At 53.2% G+C, this 19,444-nt stretch overlaps 1 protein-coding gene across 2 annotated transcripts in view; it reads left to right on the top strand.

Annotated features, from left to right (window-relative positions):
* The window catches only part of bean1 (brain expressed, associated with NEDD4, 1), a 120,896-nt gene extending 101,733 nt beyond the window's left edge, over window positions 1-19,163 (top strand). For both annotated transcript variants that reach the window (XM_038806237.1, XM_038806236.1), the window contains one exon: window positions 17,839-19,163. In XM_038806237.1, coding sequence (XP_038662165.1) covers window positions 17,839-18,190 — 352 coding nt within the window. In that variant the 3' untranslated portion in view covers window positions 18,191-19,163. The remainder of the gene's footprint in view (window positions 1-17,838) is intronic.
* Window positions 19,164-19,444: the final 281 nt, after the last annotated feature.

Here is a 19,444-nt window from a genome sequence, read left to right as displayed (position 1 = left end):
AATCGCTGGCTTTTTAAAGCAGACCAAGGCAGGCCAGCAGCACGGTTCAATTCACGCACCAGCCTCCCCGAACAGGCGCCGGAATGTGGCGACTAGGGGCTTTTCACAGTAACTTCATTTGAAGCCTACTCGTGACAATAAGCGATTTTCATTTCATTCCATTACTCTCTCACCCCGCCGGCGGGATGCTCCGTTACGCTGGCCGGTTAATGGAGTTTCCCGTCGGGAAACCCCCGGGCTGCCAGCAAGATGGAGCATCTCGCCGGCAGAGAATCCAGCCCTGAGGGAGGGAATTGCAGAGTGAAATTTTCTCAATACTTGGCAGAGTGGCGCAGCAGACGGGGAAAAACGGGGCAGGAAAGCCGCCGGCCCCAAGAGCAATTTCCTGCCCCGGATTGTGAGCCTCTTGGTGGAAAAAAAACATAAGGGGCGGGTACCATGATGCCACGCTGGCGGAGGGTTTTTCAAACTGAAGAGAAAATGCTGGAAAATTTCAGCAGGTCTGGCAGCATCTGTAGGGAGAGAAAAGAGCTAACATGTCAAGTCCAGGTGACCCTTTGTCAAAGCCCTCCAAGATTGGAGCGTCATTTTAAAAGAGTACCCCGATTCTTAAAAACAAAAATAGAAACATCCCACCCCCACCCCACCATGGACCCCCACCCCACCAATCCCACGCGGTTTCGGCTCGCCAAATGCACATCGTGGGGGACCTGGTGTGATTCACAACAGCATGCCCTTGGGGAAGTCCCACCAGTGCTAAAGCCACTTTGGGACAGGAGGCACCAGGAATGAAGGTGCAGCTTCCCATGGTGGAGCAATAGAAATCGGGGTATCCACGGGAAGGCAGTATTGGAGGAGTTCAGATATCTCGGAGAGTTGGGGGGTTGCTGGAGGAGATGATATATACACAAACATGTGAGTTAGGAGCAGCAGCTGGCCATTCGGCCCCTCGAGCCTGCTCCGCCATTCAATAAGATCATGGCTGATCTGACCATTGCCTCAACTCCACATCCCGCCAACCCCAGGTCACCTTTCTTCGTCAGGAATCTATCTATCTCGGCCTTAAAAATATTCAATGACCCTGTCACCACCATTCTCAGAGGACGAAAGTTCCAAACGCTCTCAACCCTCTGAGAGACAACATTTCTTCTCATCTCCATCTTAACTGAAAAGACCCCTCACCTTTAAACCATGCCCCCTAGTTCTAGCCACTCCACAAGGGGGCTAACATCTTTTCATCGTCCGCCCTGTGGGGTTAGGGAGATAGGGAGGGGACGAGGCAATGGAGGGGTTTGAAAACGAAGGTTACAATTTTAAAATGGAACCAATGTCAGGGCTGACACCTGAATGAATTTTTTTTTTTGGTCTTAGAATTTAGAATTTGCAGTGCAGAAGGAGGCCATTAGGCCCATCGAGTCTGCACTGGCTCTTGGAAAGAGCACCCTACCAATGGTCAACACCTCCACCCTATCCCCATAACCCAGTAACCCCACCCAACACTAAGGGCAATTTTGGACACTAAGGGCAATTTATCCTGGCCAATCCACCTAACCTGCACATCTTTGGGCTGTGGGAGGAAACCGGAGGAAACCCACACACACACGGGGAGGATGTGCAGACTCCGCACAGACAGTGACCCAAGCCGGAATCGAACCTGGGACCCTGGAGCTGTGAAGCGATTGTGCTAGCCACTGTGCTACCGGGTTAGGATGGGAGGCAGCCAGGTTTGGGAGGTGTTCACCTTCACGGAGGACAGAATATGTTCGGCCAGCCTGGGGTGCCTCAGACTAGCCCCTCCTTGTGATACCAAAAGCATGGATGAGGGTTTCAGTGGGAGATAGGTTGAGGCGGAGGCAGAGAAGGGGTTATGTTACAGAGGTGAAAGTAGATGATCTTGGTGACGGTGAATCCTGTGTTGCTGCATCAGGCTTCAGAAATGGCTCAATGATTGGTTTCCACCCCTCCTGAAGTAGAGGCGCAGTTCAATGAGGAATGAAGGTTATTCGTTAAAGCCAGCAGCAGATTGGAAGAGATGGAGATATTTTGTGGAGGTGCACTTGAGGGCAGAAAGACAGAACAAATTGCATTTATCCAGCACCTTTCTCATCCACAAGACATTTCAGAGCGCTTTACACCAATGAAATACACCTGAGGTGTTCTCACTGTTGTAATGAATGAAACAGGGCAGCCAATTTGTACACAGGAAGCTGCTACATTACTGATCAGATCATCTGTTGTTTGTGATGTTGATTGAGAGATACCTGATGGAAGAGGCACTGGAAACCTCCCCTACTCTACTTCAAAATTGGGCCATTGGATGTTTTCCGTCCACCGAAGAGGCAGGAGCCTCAGTTTAGCGTCTCATCCACCAGAGAGTGGGCGGGATTCTCCGTCGCCTTGACAGCAGCGTCAATGCGATCCGGAACGCACGCTCACTAAACTCCATTCACACATCATTAGCGGGCCTGACCTGGTATTCTCCAGGTGATTCTCTGAGGAACCGAGTTCCCGACGTTCCGGTTCACTTGTGCTTTTAAAAATAGTGAAACCGGCATTGTGGCTGTTGAGGGAGAGAGAGGGGGGATAGGGAAAGTGTCCAACATCGCCATAGTTTGCTGACAGTTGTGCCGCTGGCCGGGGGGCTTCTGCCAGGTCCGGGGGGGGGGAGTAGCGGGTGGTAGCCAGGAGGTGGGGTTGGGGTGGACGGGCGTTGGAACATCATTGCCGCAGCCGGCAAGGCAGCCATGCCGCTGTGCACGCCGCTGACTGCCCACCGACAACTTAGGGCCACAAGTCGTGTAGGTGTCCCCCAAAGGCCACCCCCTGGGGCCCTCTGGCCCCAGCCAACCAATCAGTGGGGTGGGTGCACTCCAGCATAACCAGTGCCATCTTGTTGGCTGGGATGGTGTGTGTGGGGAGTGTGATGTGTAACGAAAGATAAAATGCTATAAAATCTCAGCAGGTCTGGCAGCATCTGTAGGGAGAGAAAAGAGCTAACATCTCGAGTCCGATGACGCTATGTCAAAGCTAAAAGGCAGAGAAAGTGGAAAATATTCATACTGTGGAGTGAGAATGAAAGATGAGTCATAGCCACAGAAACCCAGGGAAACGGGGTGCTAATGGCCACAGATACCAAGGGGAAAGAGTGTTAATGGCAGTCCCCAGAGAGAACAAAAGATGTGAAAGGCCAAACAGCAGGGAAACTAACATCAGAGGCTAAACTGTTACAGATGGAGATGTGGAGGGAGGGGAAGGGGGAAAGAAAGGGGAGAAGGGGTAAAGAACGGTGCATAAGATTGGTGGGGGGGGGGGGGGTTAAATGTATATTAAGAAAGAAAGAAATGATAAGAGACAGTTGGAGTGAAATGAAATGAAAACAAATGGGTCGAGGTGGGACTGATCATCTGAAGTTGTTGAATTCGATGTTGAGACCGGAAAGCTATAGCGTGCCGAACCGGAAGATGAGATTTTATTCCTCCAGTTTGCGTTGTGCTTCACTGGAACAGACATGTGGGCATGGGAGCAGGGTCTTTTGTTAAAATGGCAAGCAACAGGAAGGTCAGGATCCTGAATGTGCACAGACCGGAGATGCTCAGCAAAGCGATCACCCAGTCTGCGTTTGGTCTCTCCGATATAGAGGAGACCACATTGGGAGCAGCGAATGCAGTAGACCAAATTGGAAGAGATGCAAGTGAAACGCTGCTTAACCTTGCCCCCCGCACCTTGAACCTATGCCCCCTAGTAATTGACCCCTCTACCCTGGGGAAAAGCCTCTGACTATCCACTCTGTCTAGCCCCCTCATAATTTTGTAGACCTCTATCAGGTCTTTCCTCAACCTCCTTCATTCCAGTGAGAACAAACCGAGTTTATTCAACCGCTCCTCATAGCTAATGCCCTCCATACCAGGCAACATCCTGGTAAATCTCTTCTGCACCCTCTCTAACACTTAGTCTCAGGAACAGAGAATCCAGCCCAGTACATTTTCAACGAGTTGGATGAGCTTGTGTCAGTCGCTCCCGGTATCTCCCAATTCTCAGACAAAGGCTCAAACATCAATGGTCGAAGACACCCGCCATCAAAAAAGGGGGAAGAAGTTTGGTGATGGCGGGACAGGAGGTCCACATTGGCCATCGGAGAAGTCGGTGCAGGAACTCTGATTGGCTGGAGGTGGGCTTTCTGCCCCTCTCTCAGGCAGTCTTACAGAGTTGCCGTCCAGTTGAGAAGTGGGGCCACTGGGACCTCAAGCACTCCCGGCAATGAGAGTGCTGGAGCACCGTGATGGAGGTAATTGTGGTGTACCGAGGTAGGCAGGGGAGGGGAGGCGTGGTAGGTGGGGGAGAAGGGTGTGGGCAGATTTGCTTTGAAGGCCAGGCAGTGAGTGAGCACCCAATTGTCCCAGACCTTGGAGGGGAGCACCCAATTTCAAAAGGGGGCCGGTTATTGAGACGCCCTCCCTTCCCCAGGTTACGGATGGGCAAGTGGGCAGTGAAAAGACCACCCAGGAAATTTTACAAGCCCCCTCCCTCGACTCCACCCCACCTGCAGAAGGGGGCCTGTCAAACTCTGCCCTGGATCACTCCTTCCTTGGCCAACTTGGTAAAAGGTGTGAGGCAATGCTTCTGATTAGCTGGGTTACTGGAGCTTCCGCAGTGGTTCAGGGGTTAGCTCTCTGGTCTCCGAGTGAGAAGGTCACAGGTTCAAACCCCACTCCAGGGACTCAAGGATATGGTCGAATCTCATGCACCCAGAGCACTACATAGGGAGTGCTGTGTTGTGGGAAGTGCATCAGTCAGATGAAATGTGAGCTCTCCCTCTCCGGTGGATATATATCCCATAGTGGTGGGCACAATTGAACCAAACTCATTCCAAGTAGCCAGCGGGAATCGCTGGGTGTTTCCCGACAGCCGGTCCAGCGAGAATGTCACCGGCATCGAACGTTAATTAGGGCACTTAATGAAGCTCCACGGTTTCACACCGTGAATGATTGTCCCACCGGCTGAGTCGCCAGCTCTGCGTCCAGCAGCTGGCTGCTAACAACGGGGAGCAGCACTTAAACTGATCCCGCAGAATAAACACCAGGCAGCACCCAGCCACGCCACCGTGTAGACCAGCGCCACGATTCGGGGACGCCGACCCGGCCAGACTGATGGACGCGGTCGAGTCCAGAGGGGATACCCTGTTCTCGAGGGGGTCGGAGGGTCAGCCACGGGTCAGCCTGTGCCACCTGGGAGGTAGGGCAGCGGCCGTCACCAGGAGGGGCGCCACCCAATGCCGTAAGAAGCTCACCGACCCCCACCGGGCCAAACGGTGAGTTGGCATCAGCCCCCAGGCACCGGTCCCACTTACTTCCCCCCCACACCCCCCCAACAACCCTGCACCTCGAGCTACACTCCACCCTGCCACCCCCCAGCATAATGCTAAGGTGAGCCCCAGCACACCCTGGTACCCACCAGCACACCCACCCATGCCCAGCAGCGGTGCCTACCTCCTCCATGTGGTGCCAAGTCCGCAAAGACATGGCGCAGGCACCTTCCTGCCCCTTGTAGAGGCGGAGCCTCCTGCAGCACATGCTGTCTGTCATCTGTTCGAAAGACCAGCGACACCTGTGCACCATGAACCTTCACTGGCCTCGCCCTCTGGGTCCCCCCCCCCCTCCCCCCTCCCAGCTTGATGGGCGGCCGGGTCCTCAGGGTGTGGGGCGGGGCCCCGCACATGAACCGCCGCCGCTTTCTCCGGCGTCTGGCCGCCCGGCCTGCCAACACCACCGCAAGGGCAGCTTCCACAGGTTCCAAGATATCATCAATAATGTGATACCTGTGAAGAATTGAAGAGGGTGGAAGACCGACAATCAGTTAGGGCTTCCACCCCGGGACCGTCAAATGCCCCAATCCTCCCCACCCTCACTTACCCTGCCATCCCTCAGGGTGGGCATGGGTGAGCACAGTAAGAAGTCTCACAAGACCCCCAAGGCGGCCTTCAGGATGCCCGACAATGCTGAATCGCCGAGCAGAAACTTATGGCCAAGTTCCGCACACATGAGTGCGGCCTCAACCGGGACCTTGGATTCATGTTGCATTACATTCACCCCCCACCATCTGGCCTGGACTTGCAAAATCCTACCAACTGTTCTGGTTTGAGATAATTCACACCTCTTTAACCTCGGATTATCCCTCTCTCCAGTTACCCTGTTTGGAACTGCAAAGACTCGCATTCAAAGTATTGTCTTGCATCTTTGACTTTGTCGATATATATGTTTCTGGAACCCACCTCTTCATTCACCTGGGGAAGGAGCAGTGCTCCGAAAGTTAGTGATTTGAAACAAACCTGTTGGACATACCTTAGGGTGCCATCTAACATGCACAGCACACGCACTAGTGGACACAGCAATGCCCCTGGGCACCAGAGCCTATCCCCCAGAAACCCGCTGGTAATGTTGCCTAGGCCAAGCGCTGGTACCCTCCCTGGTCCACACACCCACCCCTTGGTCTTTGTGACGTTCACGGTGCTGAGGGTCCAGCTCCTGGGTGTTCGGCTGTTGTCCGCAGCCTCTTTGGCGTTGATGCCTCTGGTGTCCAGGCCTCACAGCCTGAGTGCAATGCTCGACGGTAACACCCGCCTGCTTCATGGCACGTCTACCCAGGGGAATCCACATGGGAGCTGGGAAATGCCCACATTACTAGAATTGCCAATTTTCCATTAGCGATAGCCTTCAGCTGTGTGGCCAGCGGCCCCCATGGTCAGCGGGGGTTAAATTGACCTATGCGGGGCGGACAGGCAGCAGCTCGAGCTGCCTCCATTATGGGTATACACGATCCGGGGGGGGGGGTGGCATGTTGGACCTGCAGGCGCTGCGCCCTCACACCCCCCCAGCCCAGGGGCGGCCTCCCCAACGAAGATGACCCAACCACCCCCCCCCCCCCAACCGAGCCCGTCCCCCATCCCCCCCGAACTCGTCGTCCCTGTCCCCCCCCCCCCCCCCCCCCGGTGAAGCTAGCCATTCCGCTAGCTTCACGTCATTATGCCGCTAAACGCCGCCCGCGTGACCCCCCTCGCCGGGGAACCGGTTAGGTGATGAGGGGCTGTTCGATAAGGGGTTCTTCCCATTAACGGGATGGAGATTGACCTGAATTGGTGATGAATGGTTTCTCGCCACACCGCAGTGGGATCCAGATCTCGCCAACGGGACGGGCCGGTTAGATAGGAAACGGGTCGCCGTGGTTCCCGATTTCGGTCTCTCCCGTTTCTCATTGGCAGGCTCAATCTCGGCATTTGGCAGAAGACAAAAGGAGTTCCCTTCGATGTCCCGGCTAATATCCCTCAGCCAACACCACCGAAAAAACAAAACAGATCTATCTCATTTGCTGTTTGTGGGTGCTTGAAATTAACGGCTGAATCCTCACTCCAGATCAGAACAGCTGGTTGCATATCGAATACAAATCTCCACATCTGCCTGGTTCTTTTGCCAATGATGGTGTGATAGCAAATCAGTCACCTGTCATAAACCTGCACCTGAATTTCTTCACCCGAGGTGGATTTCACCTCCAGCATTGCTTGGATATCGGCGAGGAAAAATGCAAAAAAAACAGAAGCCCTGTCAATGAAACCTGCCTTACATTGCCCTGGTTAATGCTGGAAAGACAGGCGAGCAGGCAGTGCAATGTTATACGCACTCCCGCTTTGATACTCAAAGTGCTTAATTTCTCGGCATTAATCATCGTTTCCAATGAGAATAAATGGAGTCTCCTGGATGATTTCCATCATTCTGTAATCTATTTCAATCCTCACTGCTTGCTGCATTACCAACATTCAGTACAATTCACTCTCTGATAATCAGATCAAGTATTAAAGATACGCAGGAGATGGAGCCGGGGAGTTTTATTAAGTGATCAGTGAGCGAAATCTCTCAGCTGGTGCCCTCCTGGCCTTTAACTCCGGAAGGTTTGTGTACATTAAGCTTTTAAACTTTCAATGAGCTCGTCGCATCATTTTATCGAAGGTGGCCTGCGTCCTGAGAAGTCCCATCAATCACTGTAATGGCTACAATCCCGGCTGAGTCACACTGGCTTTAAATTATTCATGGCTGCAATTAAACCATCCTGAAGGTTCTGGCAGCCATTTTGCCTTGTGTTCCCTGGCCAGTAAAAAGAAAGACCTGTTCTTAATGGCTTCATTACTGAAAGAAAAAGAAAGGCATCCTCCATGACCACTGGATGTCTCAAAGCGCTCCACGGCCTGTTAAGTACTTTGCTTTTTCAAGGGTAGTAACTGTTGTAACGTCGGAAACAGCTCACGGTGCTACTGCTGTTTTGATGTATCATAATTTCGTACTCAGCAAGATCTCACAGGCGGTTACATTGAATTTACAGCACAGAAACAGGCCGTTTCAGTCCATCTGTTCATACTGGGGTTTACGCTCCAAGAGAGAGATTTCCTCTGTGGTGTTTGTGTTGCTGAATTCAGGATGGTTGGCGATGTGTTCACAAAGACCGCAAATAGCTTTCAAATTGAACAAAGCTATGAATTTATTGACACCGCTTAGTTGAATTCGACGCTTACTCCTATATAATTCCCAGTCGATAATTAACATATAATCTACACTCATCTACTACTAATCTCTACACTATTGTATTAACTATGATCTGCTCTCACTCACACTATCTTTCCTTCAGTCTGTACTCCAGCTATCTCCTTAACCTCTTCTCCACTCCCCCAGGCTGAGCACCAATGTGTTATATACTTATATATCTAGCTCCCCTTAGTGGTTGATTTGGATATTTCAATAGCCCCTGCAATTCTTACATTTATTTTTTTTTTAAATAATTTTTATTCAAATTTTCAACAACAAATTTTATCACAACAACGAAAAACAGTAACCCCCCCTCCAAATACAAAAACAAGAAATTAACAAGAAAAAGAAATAGGCATAGAACCATGAAAACAAACGGCCGTAACAAACCCGTAACCCCCCCACCCCCCCACAATCACCCCCCCCCATCCCCCCTGGGTCTAACGCTCCGCCAGGAAATCAGGAAAATGCTGCCACCGCCGGAAGAACCCTTGCACCGACCCCCTCAGGGCAAACTTGACCCTCTCCAGTTTGATGAACCCGGCCATGTCGCTGATCCAGGATTCCGGGCTCGGGGGGGTTCGCGTCTCTCCACTGTAACAGGATCCTGCGCCGGGCTACCAGGGACGCAAAGGCCAGAATACCGGCCTCTCTCGCCTCCTGCACTCCCGGCTCCGATGCTACCCCAAAGATCGCGAGCCCCCAGCCCGGTTCCACCCTGGAGCCAACCACCTTAGACAAGGTCCCCGCCACCCCCTTCCAAAACCCCTCCAACGCAGGACACGCCCAGAACATGTGGGTGTGATTCGCTGGGCTCCCCGAACACCTGCCATACCTGTCCTCACCCCCAAAGAACCGGCTCAGCCTGGTCCCAGTCACATGCGCCCTGTGCAGCACCTTTAACTGGATTAGACTAAGCCGTGCGCAAGAGGAGGACGAATTCACCCTCCCCAGGGCGTCCGCCCACGTCCCCTCCTCAATCTCCTCTCCCAGCTCCACCTCCCACTTCGCTTTCAGCTCTTCCACCGAGGCCTCCTCCCCCTCCTGCATCACCTGATAAATTGCCGAGATCCCCCCCTCACTGACCCACGCCCCCGAGAGCACCCTGTCCTGCATCCCCCTAGGCGGCAATAGCGGAAACTCCGCCACCTGCCGCCTAACAAACGCCCTAATCTGCATATACCTGAAGGAATTCCCTGGGGGGAGACCCCACCTCCCCTCCAACTCCTCTAAGGTCGCAAACGTCCCGTCGAGGAAAAGGTCCCCCATCCGCCTGATGCCTGCCCTGTGCCAGCTCAGAAACCCACCATCTATTCTCCCTGATACAAACCGGTGGTTCCCTCGTATCGGGGACCAAACTGAGGCCTTCACTTCCCCCCTATGCCGCCTCCACTGCCCCCAGATTTTGAGGGTAGCCACCACTACCGGACTCGAAGAGTACCTTGCCAGGGGGAGCGGCAACAGGGCCGTCACCAGCGCCTCTAAGCTCGTGCCCACACAGGACGCCATCTCCATCCTCTTCCATGCGGCTCCCTCCCCCTCCATCACCCACCTACGATTCATTGCCACGTTCGCAGCCCAGTAATACCCACACAGGTTGGGCAGCGGCAACCCGCCCACTTCCCTACCTCGGCCAGAAATACCCTCCTTACCCTCGGGGTCTTCTGCGCCCACACAAACCCCGTAATACTCCTACTGACCCTCCTAAAGAAAGCCTTTGGGATCAAGATGGGTAGACACTGGAATAGGGACAGAAACCTCGGGAGCACCGTCATCTTAACCGACTAGTGGGCAGCATGGTGGCACAGTGGTTAGCATTGCTGCCTACGGCGCTGAGGACCCGGGTTCGAATCCTGGCCCTGGGTCACTGTCTGTGTGGAGTTTGCACATTCTCCCCGTGTCTGCGTGGGTTTCGCCCCCACAACCCAAAAGGTGTGCAGGGTAGGTGGATTGGCCACGCTAAATTGCCCCTTAATTGGAAAAAATAATTGGGTACGCTAAATTTATTTTTAAAAAGAAAAAAAAAAAATCTGGACCCTGCCCGCTAGGGAGAGTGGCAACACATCCCACCTCCTGAACTCCTTCTCCATCGGCTCCACCAACCTCGTAAAATTTAACCTATGCAGGGCCCCCCAGCTCCTGGCTATCTGGACCCCCAAATATCTGAAGCTCCTCTCTGCCCTTTTCAGCGGGAGCTCCCCTATCTCTTTCTCCTGGTCCCCCATATGCACCACAAACAGCTCACTCTTCCCCACATTGAGCTTATAGCCAGAGAAGTCTCCGAACTCCCCGAGAATCCTCATCACCTCCGGCATCCCCCCCGCCGGATCCGCAATGTACAGCAATAAATCGTCCGCGTACCGTGACAGCCGGTGCTCCCCCCCCCCTCCCCCGGCACTATCCCCCTCCAGTTCCTCGATTCCCTCAGTGCCATAGCCAGGGGCTCGATCGCCAACGCGAACAGCCTCGTCCCCCGGTACAACCGAAAGCCCTCCGACCTCCTCCCATTCGTCACCACACTCGCCACCGGAGCCATTATACAACAGCCTTACCCACCTAATAAATCCCTCACCAAACCCAAACCTCCTCAATACCTCCCACAGGTAGCTCCACTCCACCCTGTCAAAGGCTTTCTCCGCATCCATCGATGCCGCTATCTCTGCCTCTCCGTCCACCGCCGGCATCATTATGATGTTGAGAAGCCGCCGCACATTGACATTCAGCTGCCTCCCCTTCACAAAACCCGTTTGGTCCTCGTGAATAACCTGCGGCATCACCTCCTCCACCCTCCTGGCCAGTATCTTGGCCAGCAGCTTCGCGTCCACATTGAGGAGCGAGATCGGCCTGTAAGACCCACACTGGAGGGGGTCCTTATCTCGCTTCAAAATCAATGAAATTAATGCCCTGGACATCGTCGGGGGCAAGGCCCCCCCACCCTTGCCTCATTCAGGGTCCTCACTAACAGCGGGCCCAGCAGATCTGAAAACTTCTTGTAAAATTCCACCGGGAACCCATCAGGCCCCGGTGCCTTCCCCGACTGCATACTCCCCATTGTATTGACCAGCTCCTCCAACTCGACTGGCGCCCCCAGACCCTCCGTCTGCTCTTCCTCCACTCTCGGGAACTCCAGCTTGTCCAAAAAGTGGTCCATTCCACCCTCCTCCCCAGGGGGCACTAACCGGTATAACTCCTCATAGAAGGTCCTGAACACTCCGTTAATGCCCCTTGCACTCCGCACCAGATTCCCTCCTCCGTCCCTAACTCCCCCTATCTCCCTCGCCACCTCCCGCATCCGGAGCTGGTGGGAAGCATCTGACTCACCTTCTCCCCATACTCATATACCACCCCCTGCGCCCTCCTCCACTACGCCTCCGCTTTCCTGGTGGTCAATATATCGAACTCCGCTTGGAGACTACGATGCTTCCTCAAAAGCCCTTCTTCCGGGACCTCCGCGTACCTCCTGTCCACCCTTACCATTTCTTTCACCAACCTCTCCCTCTTCTCGCCCCTCTCCCTGTGTGCCCTAATAGAAATCAGTTCCCCCCCTAACCACCACCTTCAGCGTCTCCCAGCCCACCCCCACCTGCACCTCCCCAATGTCATTAGTTTCCAAATACCCCTCTATACACCTCCGGACCCACCCACATACCAACTCGTCCGACAGCAGCCCCACCTCTAACCTCCACAGCGGGCGTTGGTCCTTCCCCTCCCCCACTTCCAGGTCCACCCAATGCGGAGCGTGATCTGAAATGGCTATCGCCGAATACTCCGCCCCTACCACCCTCGGAATCAGCGCCCTGCTGAAGACAAAAAAGTCAATCCGGGAGTAAGCCTTATGGACGTGGGAGAAAAACGAGAACTCCCTACTCCCCGGCCTCATAAATCTCCAAGGGTCCACCCCTCCCATCTGGTCCATGAACCCCCTCAGCACTGTGGCTGCCGCCGGCCTCTTACCCGTCCTGGACCTGGAGCGATCCACTGCTGGGTCCAGCACTGTATTAAAATCTCCTCCCATTATCAAACCCCCCGTCTCAAGATCTGGAATCCGGCCCAGCATGCGCCGCATGAAACCTGCATCGTCCCAATTTGGGACGTACACGTTAACCAGCACCACCCGCTCCCCTTGGAGCCTACCGCTCACCATTATGTATCTACCTCAGCTATCCGCCACCACACTCGACACCACAAACGACACACTCTTCCCCACCAAAATCGCCACCCCCCCCAGTTCCTCACATCCAACCCCGAATGGAACACTTGCCCAACCCACCCCCTTTCTCAGCCTAACCTGATCCGCCACCCTAAGGTGCATCTCCTGGAGCATAGCCACGTCCGCCCCTAGCCCCTTCAAGTGCGCAATCACCCGGGCCCGCTTGACCGGCCCATTCAGCCCCCTTACATTCCATGTGACCAGCCGAATCGGGGGGGCTATTCCCCCTCCCTCTCCGCCGGTCAGCCATAACTCTTCCTCGGCCCACCACGTGCCCGCAGTACCCACACGGCCCGTTCCCCACGGTGGCATATCCCCCTCTCGACCCCCCCCCCAGCACCATCTGTTCCCCTTCGGCCCTTCCAGCAGCAACCCGGTAGCCCCCCTACTCCGCCCCCCCCCCCAACAACCCTCTCCCCCCTCCCCCTAGCTAGGGCCCCCCCAAGCTGCGTTGCCCCTCTCATCGCACTTCCGTAAGTCGGCCGACTCCTGCTGACCCTGGCTGCTCCCACCACCCCAACGATCCCCCCCCCCCCCCCCCCCCCCCCCCCCCCCCCGGTGTAACACAACCACAATTCCCCTCCCATTTCGCCTCCAGCGCGGGAAAAAGCCCGCGCTTCCAACTTAAACCCCGCCCCCTAACCCAAAACACAGGAAAGAAAAAGGCGTGCGCCCCAACGGGCCTACGAAACATCTCCCCAGCGTTCCACCAGAAAGAAAGGAACCGAAATTTTAAAAACCCAAAAAACCAACAGAAAACAGAAAAGTACATGGGAGAACAGAGCCTCCGGACAATATACATCAGCCTCCAACCCCCCCTCAATCCTCAGTTCGAGTCCAGCTTCTCTGCCTGGACAAAGGCCCAGGCCTCTTCCGGGGAGTCAAAGTAATACTGGCGATCTTTATCAGTGACGCAGAGGCGCGCCGGCTGCAACAGGCCAAACTTCACCCCTCTCTTGTGCATAAGAACATAAGAACTAGGAGCAGGAGTAGGCCATCTGGCCCCTCGAGCCTGCTCCGCCATTCAATTAGATCATGGCTGATCTTTTGTGGACTCAGCTCCACTTTCCGGCCCGAACACCATAACCCTTAATCCCTTTTTTCTTCAAAAAACTATCTATCTTTACCTTAAAAACATTTAATGAAGGAGCCTCAACTGCTTCACTGGGCAAGGAATTCCATAGATTCACAACCCTTTGGGTGAAGAAGTTCCTCCTAAACTCAGCCCTAAATCTACTTCCCCTTATTTTGAGGCTATGCCCCCTAGTTCTGCTTTCACCCGCCAGTGGAAACAACCTGCCCGCATCTATCCTATCTATTCCCTTCATAATTTTAAATGTTTCTATACGATCCCCCCTCATCCTTCTAAATTCCACGAGTACAGTCCCAGTCTACTCAACCTCTCCTCATAATCCAACCCCTTCAGCTCTGGGATTAACCTAGTGAATCTCCTCTGCACACCCTCCAGTGCCAGTACGTCCTTTCTCAAGTAAGGAGACCAAAACTGAACACAATACTCCAGGTGTGGCCTCACTAACACCTTATACAGTTGCAGCATAACCTCCCTAGTCTTAAACTCCATCCCTCTAGCAATGAAGGACAAAATTCCATTTGCCTTCTTAATCACCTGTTGCACCTGTAAACCAACTTTCTGTGACTCATGCACTAGCACACCCAAGTCTCTCTGCACAGCAGCATGCTTTAATATTTTATTGATTAAACAATAATCCCGTTTGCTGTTATTCCTACCAAAATGGATAACCTCACATTTGTCAACATTGTATTCCATTTGCCAGACCCTAGCCCATGCAGCACTACCTTCGACCAGTTAAAACCAGCCCTTTTCTTCGCCACCTCCGCGCTCCAGTCCTAATAAATCCGGACCTCTGCGTTCTCCCACCTGCTGCTCCTCTTCTTTTTAGCCCGTCTCAGCACACATTCTCGGTCGACGAAGCGGTGAAAACGGACCAGCACCGCCCTTGGCGGCTCGTTCGGCCTGGGCTTCCTCACCAACACCCGATGGGCACCCTCCAGCTCCAAGGGCCCTTGGAAGGACCCCGCTCCCATCAGCGAGTTCAGCATCGTGACCACGTAGGCCCTAAGTCCGATCCCTCCAGCCCCTCTGGGAGGCCCAGGATCCGCAAGTTCTTCCGGCGGGAGCGGTTCTCCATCTCCTCCATCCTCGCTTGCCATTTCTTGTGGAGCGCCTCGTGCGACTCCACCTTCACTGCCAGGCCTAGGATTTCATCCTCATTCTCCGAGGCCTTTTGCCGGACCTCGCGGATCTCTGCAGCCTGGGCCGTCTGAGTCGCCGTGAGCTTATCCAGTGAGGCCTTTAGCGGTTCCAGCAGCTCAGCTTTCAGCTCTCTGAAGCAGCTCCTGCTGCTCCCGCGCCCACTGCTGCCACGCTGCCGGTTCCCCGCCCGTCGCCATCTTGTTCTTCCTGCCTCGCACCTTTCTCGGCTCCAAAGCCGATTTTTTGACCGCCCCCCGCTCCTGGTCCAGTCCATCCACCGGCAGATAGGTGCAGCAGATGTGTTCCCACCCGGGGAAAGTCCAACCGGCGAATCTACGGGCCCTTAAAAGAGCCCAAAAGACCGAAAATAGCCGGAGCCACTAAACGTGCGGCTTAGCTCCGCATCACCGCAACCGGAAGTCCAGTTCTTACATTTATGATAATGTCACATCCTCCACCTGTCAGCACAGTGGGTGCACCTACACCACGCGGACTCCAGCAGTTCCAAGAAGGTGGTTAGGGATGGGTAATAAATTCTGCCCCAGCCCAGCGACACCCAAATCCTGGAAACAAACTTTTAAAACCATCAAAATATCTGTTATACCTTTGCATTCCTTTCCCCTTCTTATGTTAACCCATCTTCTCCTTAAATGTAAATTCTCGCCAACTCCCTTCGATCGTGATGCCACATTCCCACAACTCTCTGAGTAAAGAAAGAGAAAATGCTGGAAAATCTCAGCAGGTCTGGCAGCATCTGTGGGGAGGGGAAAGAGCTAACCTTTCGAGTCCAATGACTCTTTGTCCAAACTTTGAATAGACTCCTCCTGTACTGTAACCATTCTGCGAGTCTACAACTGGAGACCTTTCAAAGTCGACACTAGCACGATGGGCCGAGTGGCCTCATTATATCATCTTACATCTCATAGTGTTGTCAAATCAGATCCAACAAGCTTCAGAGAACAAAATTAAATAACAAATGAAAAGATTAACCACTCAATGCCCCTTGGACATAGACTCACAATCACTGAAACAAGCCAACAGGTTTAAATGGGCAGTCAGCTGTAGGAGGAGGATGCCCTTGAACTCCAGTCCAGGTTTTAATTGGATTTCCGTCTCATATTCACAACTAATTAATCTACATTAAATTCATGTGTCGCATCATTCACTGCATTAATGACTGGTTCTAAACCAAGCACTAACAGTTCTGTGTCAGGAAATGACAGTGTTCCCAACCACCTCTGTTTACAGTAAATATCAAAACACAAGAACATGACTCAGAGTGTTTAATAGGGACAGTGTGGAGGGAGCTTTACTCTGTATCTAACACCGTGCTGTCCCTGTCCTGGGAGTGTTGGATGGGGACAGTGTAGAGGGAGCTTTACTCTGTATCTAACCCCGTGCTGTCCCTGTCCTGGGAGTGTTTGATGGGGACAGTGTAGAGGGAGCTTTACTCTGTATCTAACCCCGTGCTGTACCTGTCCTGGGAGTGTTTGATGGGGACAGTGTAGAGGGAGCTTTACTCTGTATCTAACCCCGTGCTGTACCTGTCCTGGGAGTGTTTAATGGGGACAGTGCAGAGGGAGCTTTACTCTGTATCTAACCCCTGTGCTGTACCTGTCCTGGGAGTGTTTGATGGGGACAGTGTAGAGGGAGCTTTACTCTGTATCTAACACCGTGCTGTCCCTGTCCTGGGAGTGTTGGATGGGGACAGTGTAGAGGAAGCTTTACTCTGTATCTAACCCCGTGCTGTACCTGTCCTGGGAGTGTTTGATGGGGACAGTGTAGAGGGAGCTTTACTCTGTATCTAACCCCGTGCTGTACCTGTCCAGGGAGTGTTTGATGGGGACAGTGAAGAGGGAGCTTTACTCTGTATCTAACCCTGTACTGAACCTGTCCTGGGAGTGTTTGATGGGGACCGTGGAGAGGGAATTTTACTCTGAGCGCGAATCTCCGGTTCATTGCGCTCCCACCCGAGCAAAACAAGAATGGTGAACAGCAGGAAGGCCGAAAACAAGAACAGCGGCAGGCACCAAACAGTTTGCGACGCGACCGGGTCACTCCCGCAAGGCTTGGGTTATTGTCAGGACGGAATCAGCTCGTTCTCCCGTGTCTTCGTGTGTTTCCTCCGGGTGCTCCGGTTTCCTTGCTCAAGTCCCAAAAGACGTGCTTGTTAGGTGAATTGGACATTCTGAATTCTCCCTCTGTGTACCCGAACAGGCGCCGTAATGTGGCGACTAGGGGATTTTCACAGTAACTTCACTGCAGTGATAATGTAAGCCTACTTGTGACAATGAAGATTTTTATTATTAACAATAGTCAGTGTATATCAAGCATCATTCATTGTCTGTAAACAACATCAACATGCCTTTCTGTAGCACCTTTAGCTTAGTTATATGTGCCAAGCTGCTACGCAGGAGTGTGATGTTTAAAAGGCGAGGGATTTGCAAGCATGGCCCAAAATGCGACTGGAGCCAGTGTGAGTCACTGAAGAGAGGGGCAGTGGTGAAATGAAAGAAATGAAATGAAAATCGCTTATTGTCACGAGTAGGCTTCAAATGAAGTTACTGTGAAAAGCCCCCAGTCGCCACATTCCGGCGCCTGTTCGGGGAGGCTGTTACGTGAACGAGATTTGGTGTGAGTTCAGAATTGGGCAGCAAAGTTTTGGATTGGTTCGAGCTTCTGAAGGGTAACAGGTGAGAGGCTGTGCAGGGTAATGGAAGACAAACGTTGTGGATGTTGGATCATTTACCGTCCAGAAATGGTGATGTATTTCTCCCTATTAACCTTGTTCTGAATTCTTTGCTCTCCTTCTCTCTGTTTGCTAGCTATGAAGACTGTGTGGGGCACGGACTGCCAGATTTGTACCTTCCAGAGGACGACCCTCCACCATATTCCTTGACTGACCCATGGCAAAGGAACCACTCCATGCACCGGACTACCAGTGAGGAAGAAGCCAACCCCCAGGGAACCAGGGACCCTGCAAGTGGTCCCACCGTACCCCCCAATTACCAACAGGTGGTCTCCTCCATCTCCTCGACCTCGCTGCCCATGGATCAGGCACCTCCTTACGAGCGGGCGGTCTACAGCAGACAGGACGTGGCCCTCCCACTGGTCCCTCTCGGGGGGCTGAAAGACACCCCCGAGGAATGCAGGCCCGTCTCGCGCACCATTGTGTGAAAACCGGTCCGTGCGCATGCAGGAAGGAAAAAGGGGGGGGGGCGCAACACACACCCCACTCCACCCTCTCCCCTACCCCCCAACACTCATTCCCAGCACAATGGAGCGCGAAGCAAGCTCGGAGAACCAGGGAACCGGGAAAGTGCACCGCTTTTAGCCAAGGGAGCTATGCACAGCAAATGGGAGTATCTTGCAACCTTTCAAACAAGAAACCATAGCCAACATGAAATGAGGTGTTGCTTAAATGCTGCAAATTACCAGGTTAACACGTCTGTGCGAGTGCCTGCTACGTCTCAGCTGGCAGTACTCCCCTGTGTGAGTCAGAAGGCCATAGGTTCAAATCCCACTCCAGAGTCAGGAGCAGCAAATCCAGGCTGGCGCCCCCAGTACTGAGGGAATGCTGCACTGTCAGAGGCGCTGTCTTTTGGTTGAGTTGCTCGCCCCAGGCCCCGTCTGCCCCCCCCCCCTCTCAGACAGACACGAAAGAAGCCTGAGCATCAGCTGGGAACAAGGTGGGAACTCCCACCTCCCTCCCCCCCCCCCCCCCCAACTCCCCCCCACTCTCCCACCCACCCCAGTTTCCGTCGCCAACAATCAATCAGTATGACTGATAAAGGCGATGGATCTGGTCATTCAACCGATTGCAGTTTGTGGGATCTTTCTGTGCATCAATCGGCTGCTGTGTTTTCCTACATTACGATGGTGATCGCACTTCAAAAATCATTTCCGTGACTGCAAAGCGATTTGGGACTGCCCTGAGGTCGCGAAAGGCGCTATAGAAATGCAAATATTTTAATAAAAGGTCCGTTATATATACTCCCTCCTCACATTGATGTTTTTGTGACTGCTGCTCCTGTCTCCTCCTCAAGCCCCCAGTGCCGCCTGAATGCGGACTTATAAAAACACCGTTTGTACCTTGCATTGTAATATGTGCTGTACATAAAACAGAATAAAACACACTTTGTGCACACAGTGCTTGTTTGGGCCTTTATCAAATGCTTGTCAACCTAGAAAAAAAACTCTGTGAGTAAATATTACTTTTTCGATTGTTATCACCCTCCTCCGCTTGGGCCATGAACCTCTCATTTATATGGTGCGATCCCAAGGTAAACAGTAACCCGCAGATTCTATTCTACTCTTGTGTAAACCTGATAGGCTCTTCCACCATGGTAGGCCTCGCCCCACACTGCCCTCGTCCAATATAGAGTAGGGAATAAAATCAGCCAGGGTTTCCCACTCATGATTCAGTGCATA

This window comes from Scyliorhinus canicula, chromosome 9, assembly GCF_902713615.1.
Source record: "Scyliorhinus canicula chromosome 9, sScyCan1.1, whole genome shotgun sequence".
Classification (NCBI taxonomy): domain Eukaryota; kingdom Metazoa; phylum Chordata; class Chondrichthyes; order Carcharhiniformes; family Scyliorhinidae; genus Scyliorhinus; species Scyliorhinus canicula.
Note: the sequence above shows the minus strand (reverse complement) of the source record. Positions and strands in the feature narration are given on the sequence as shown.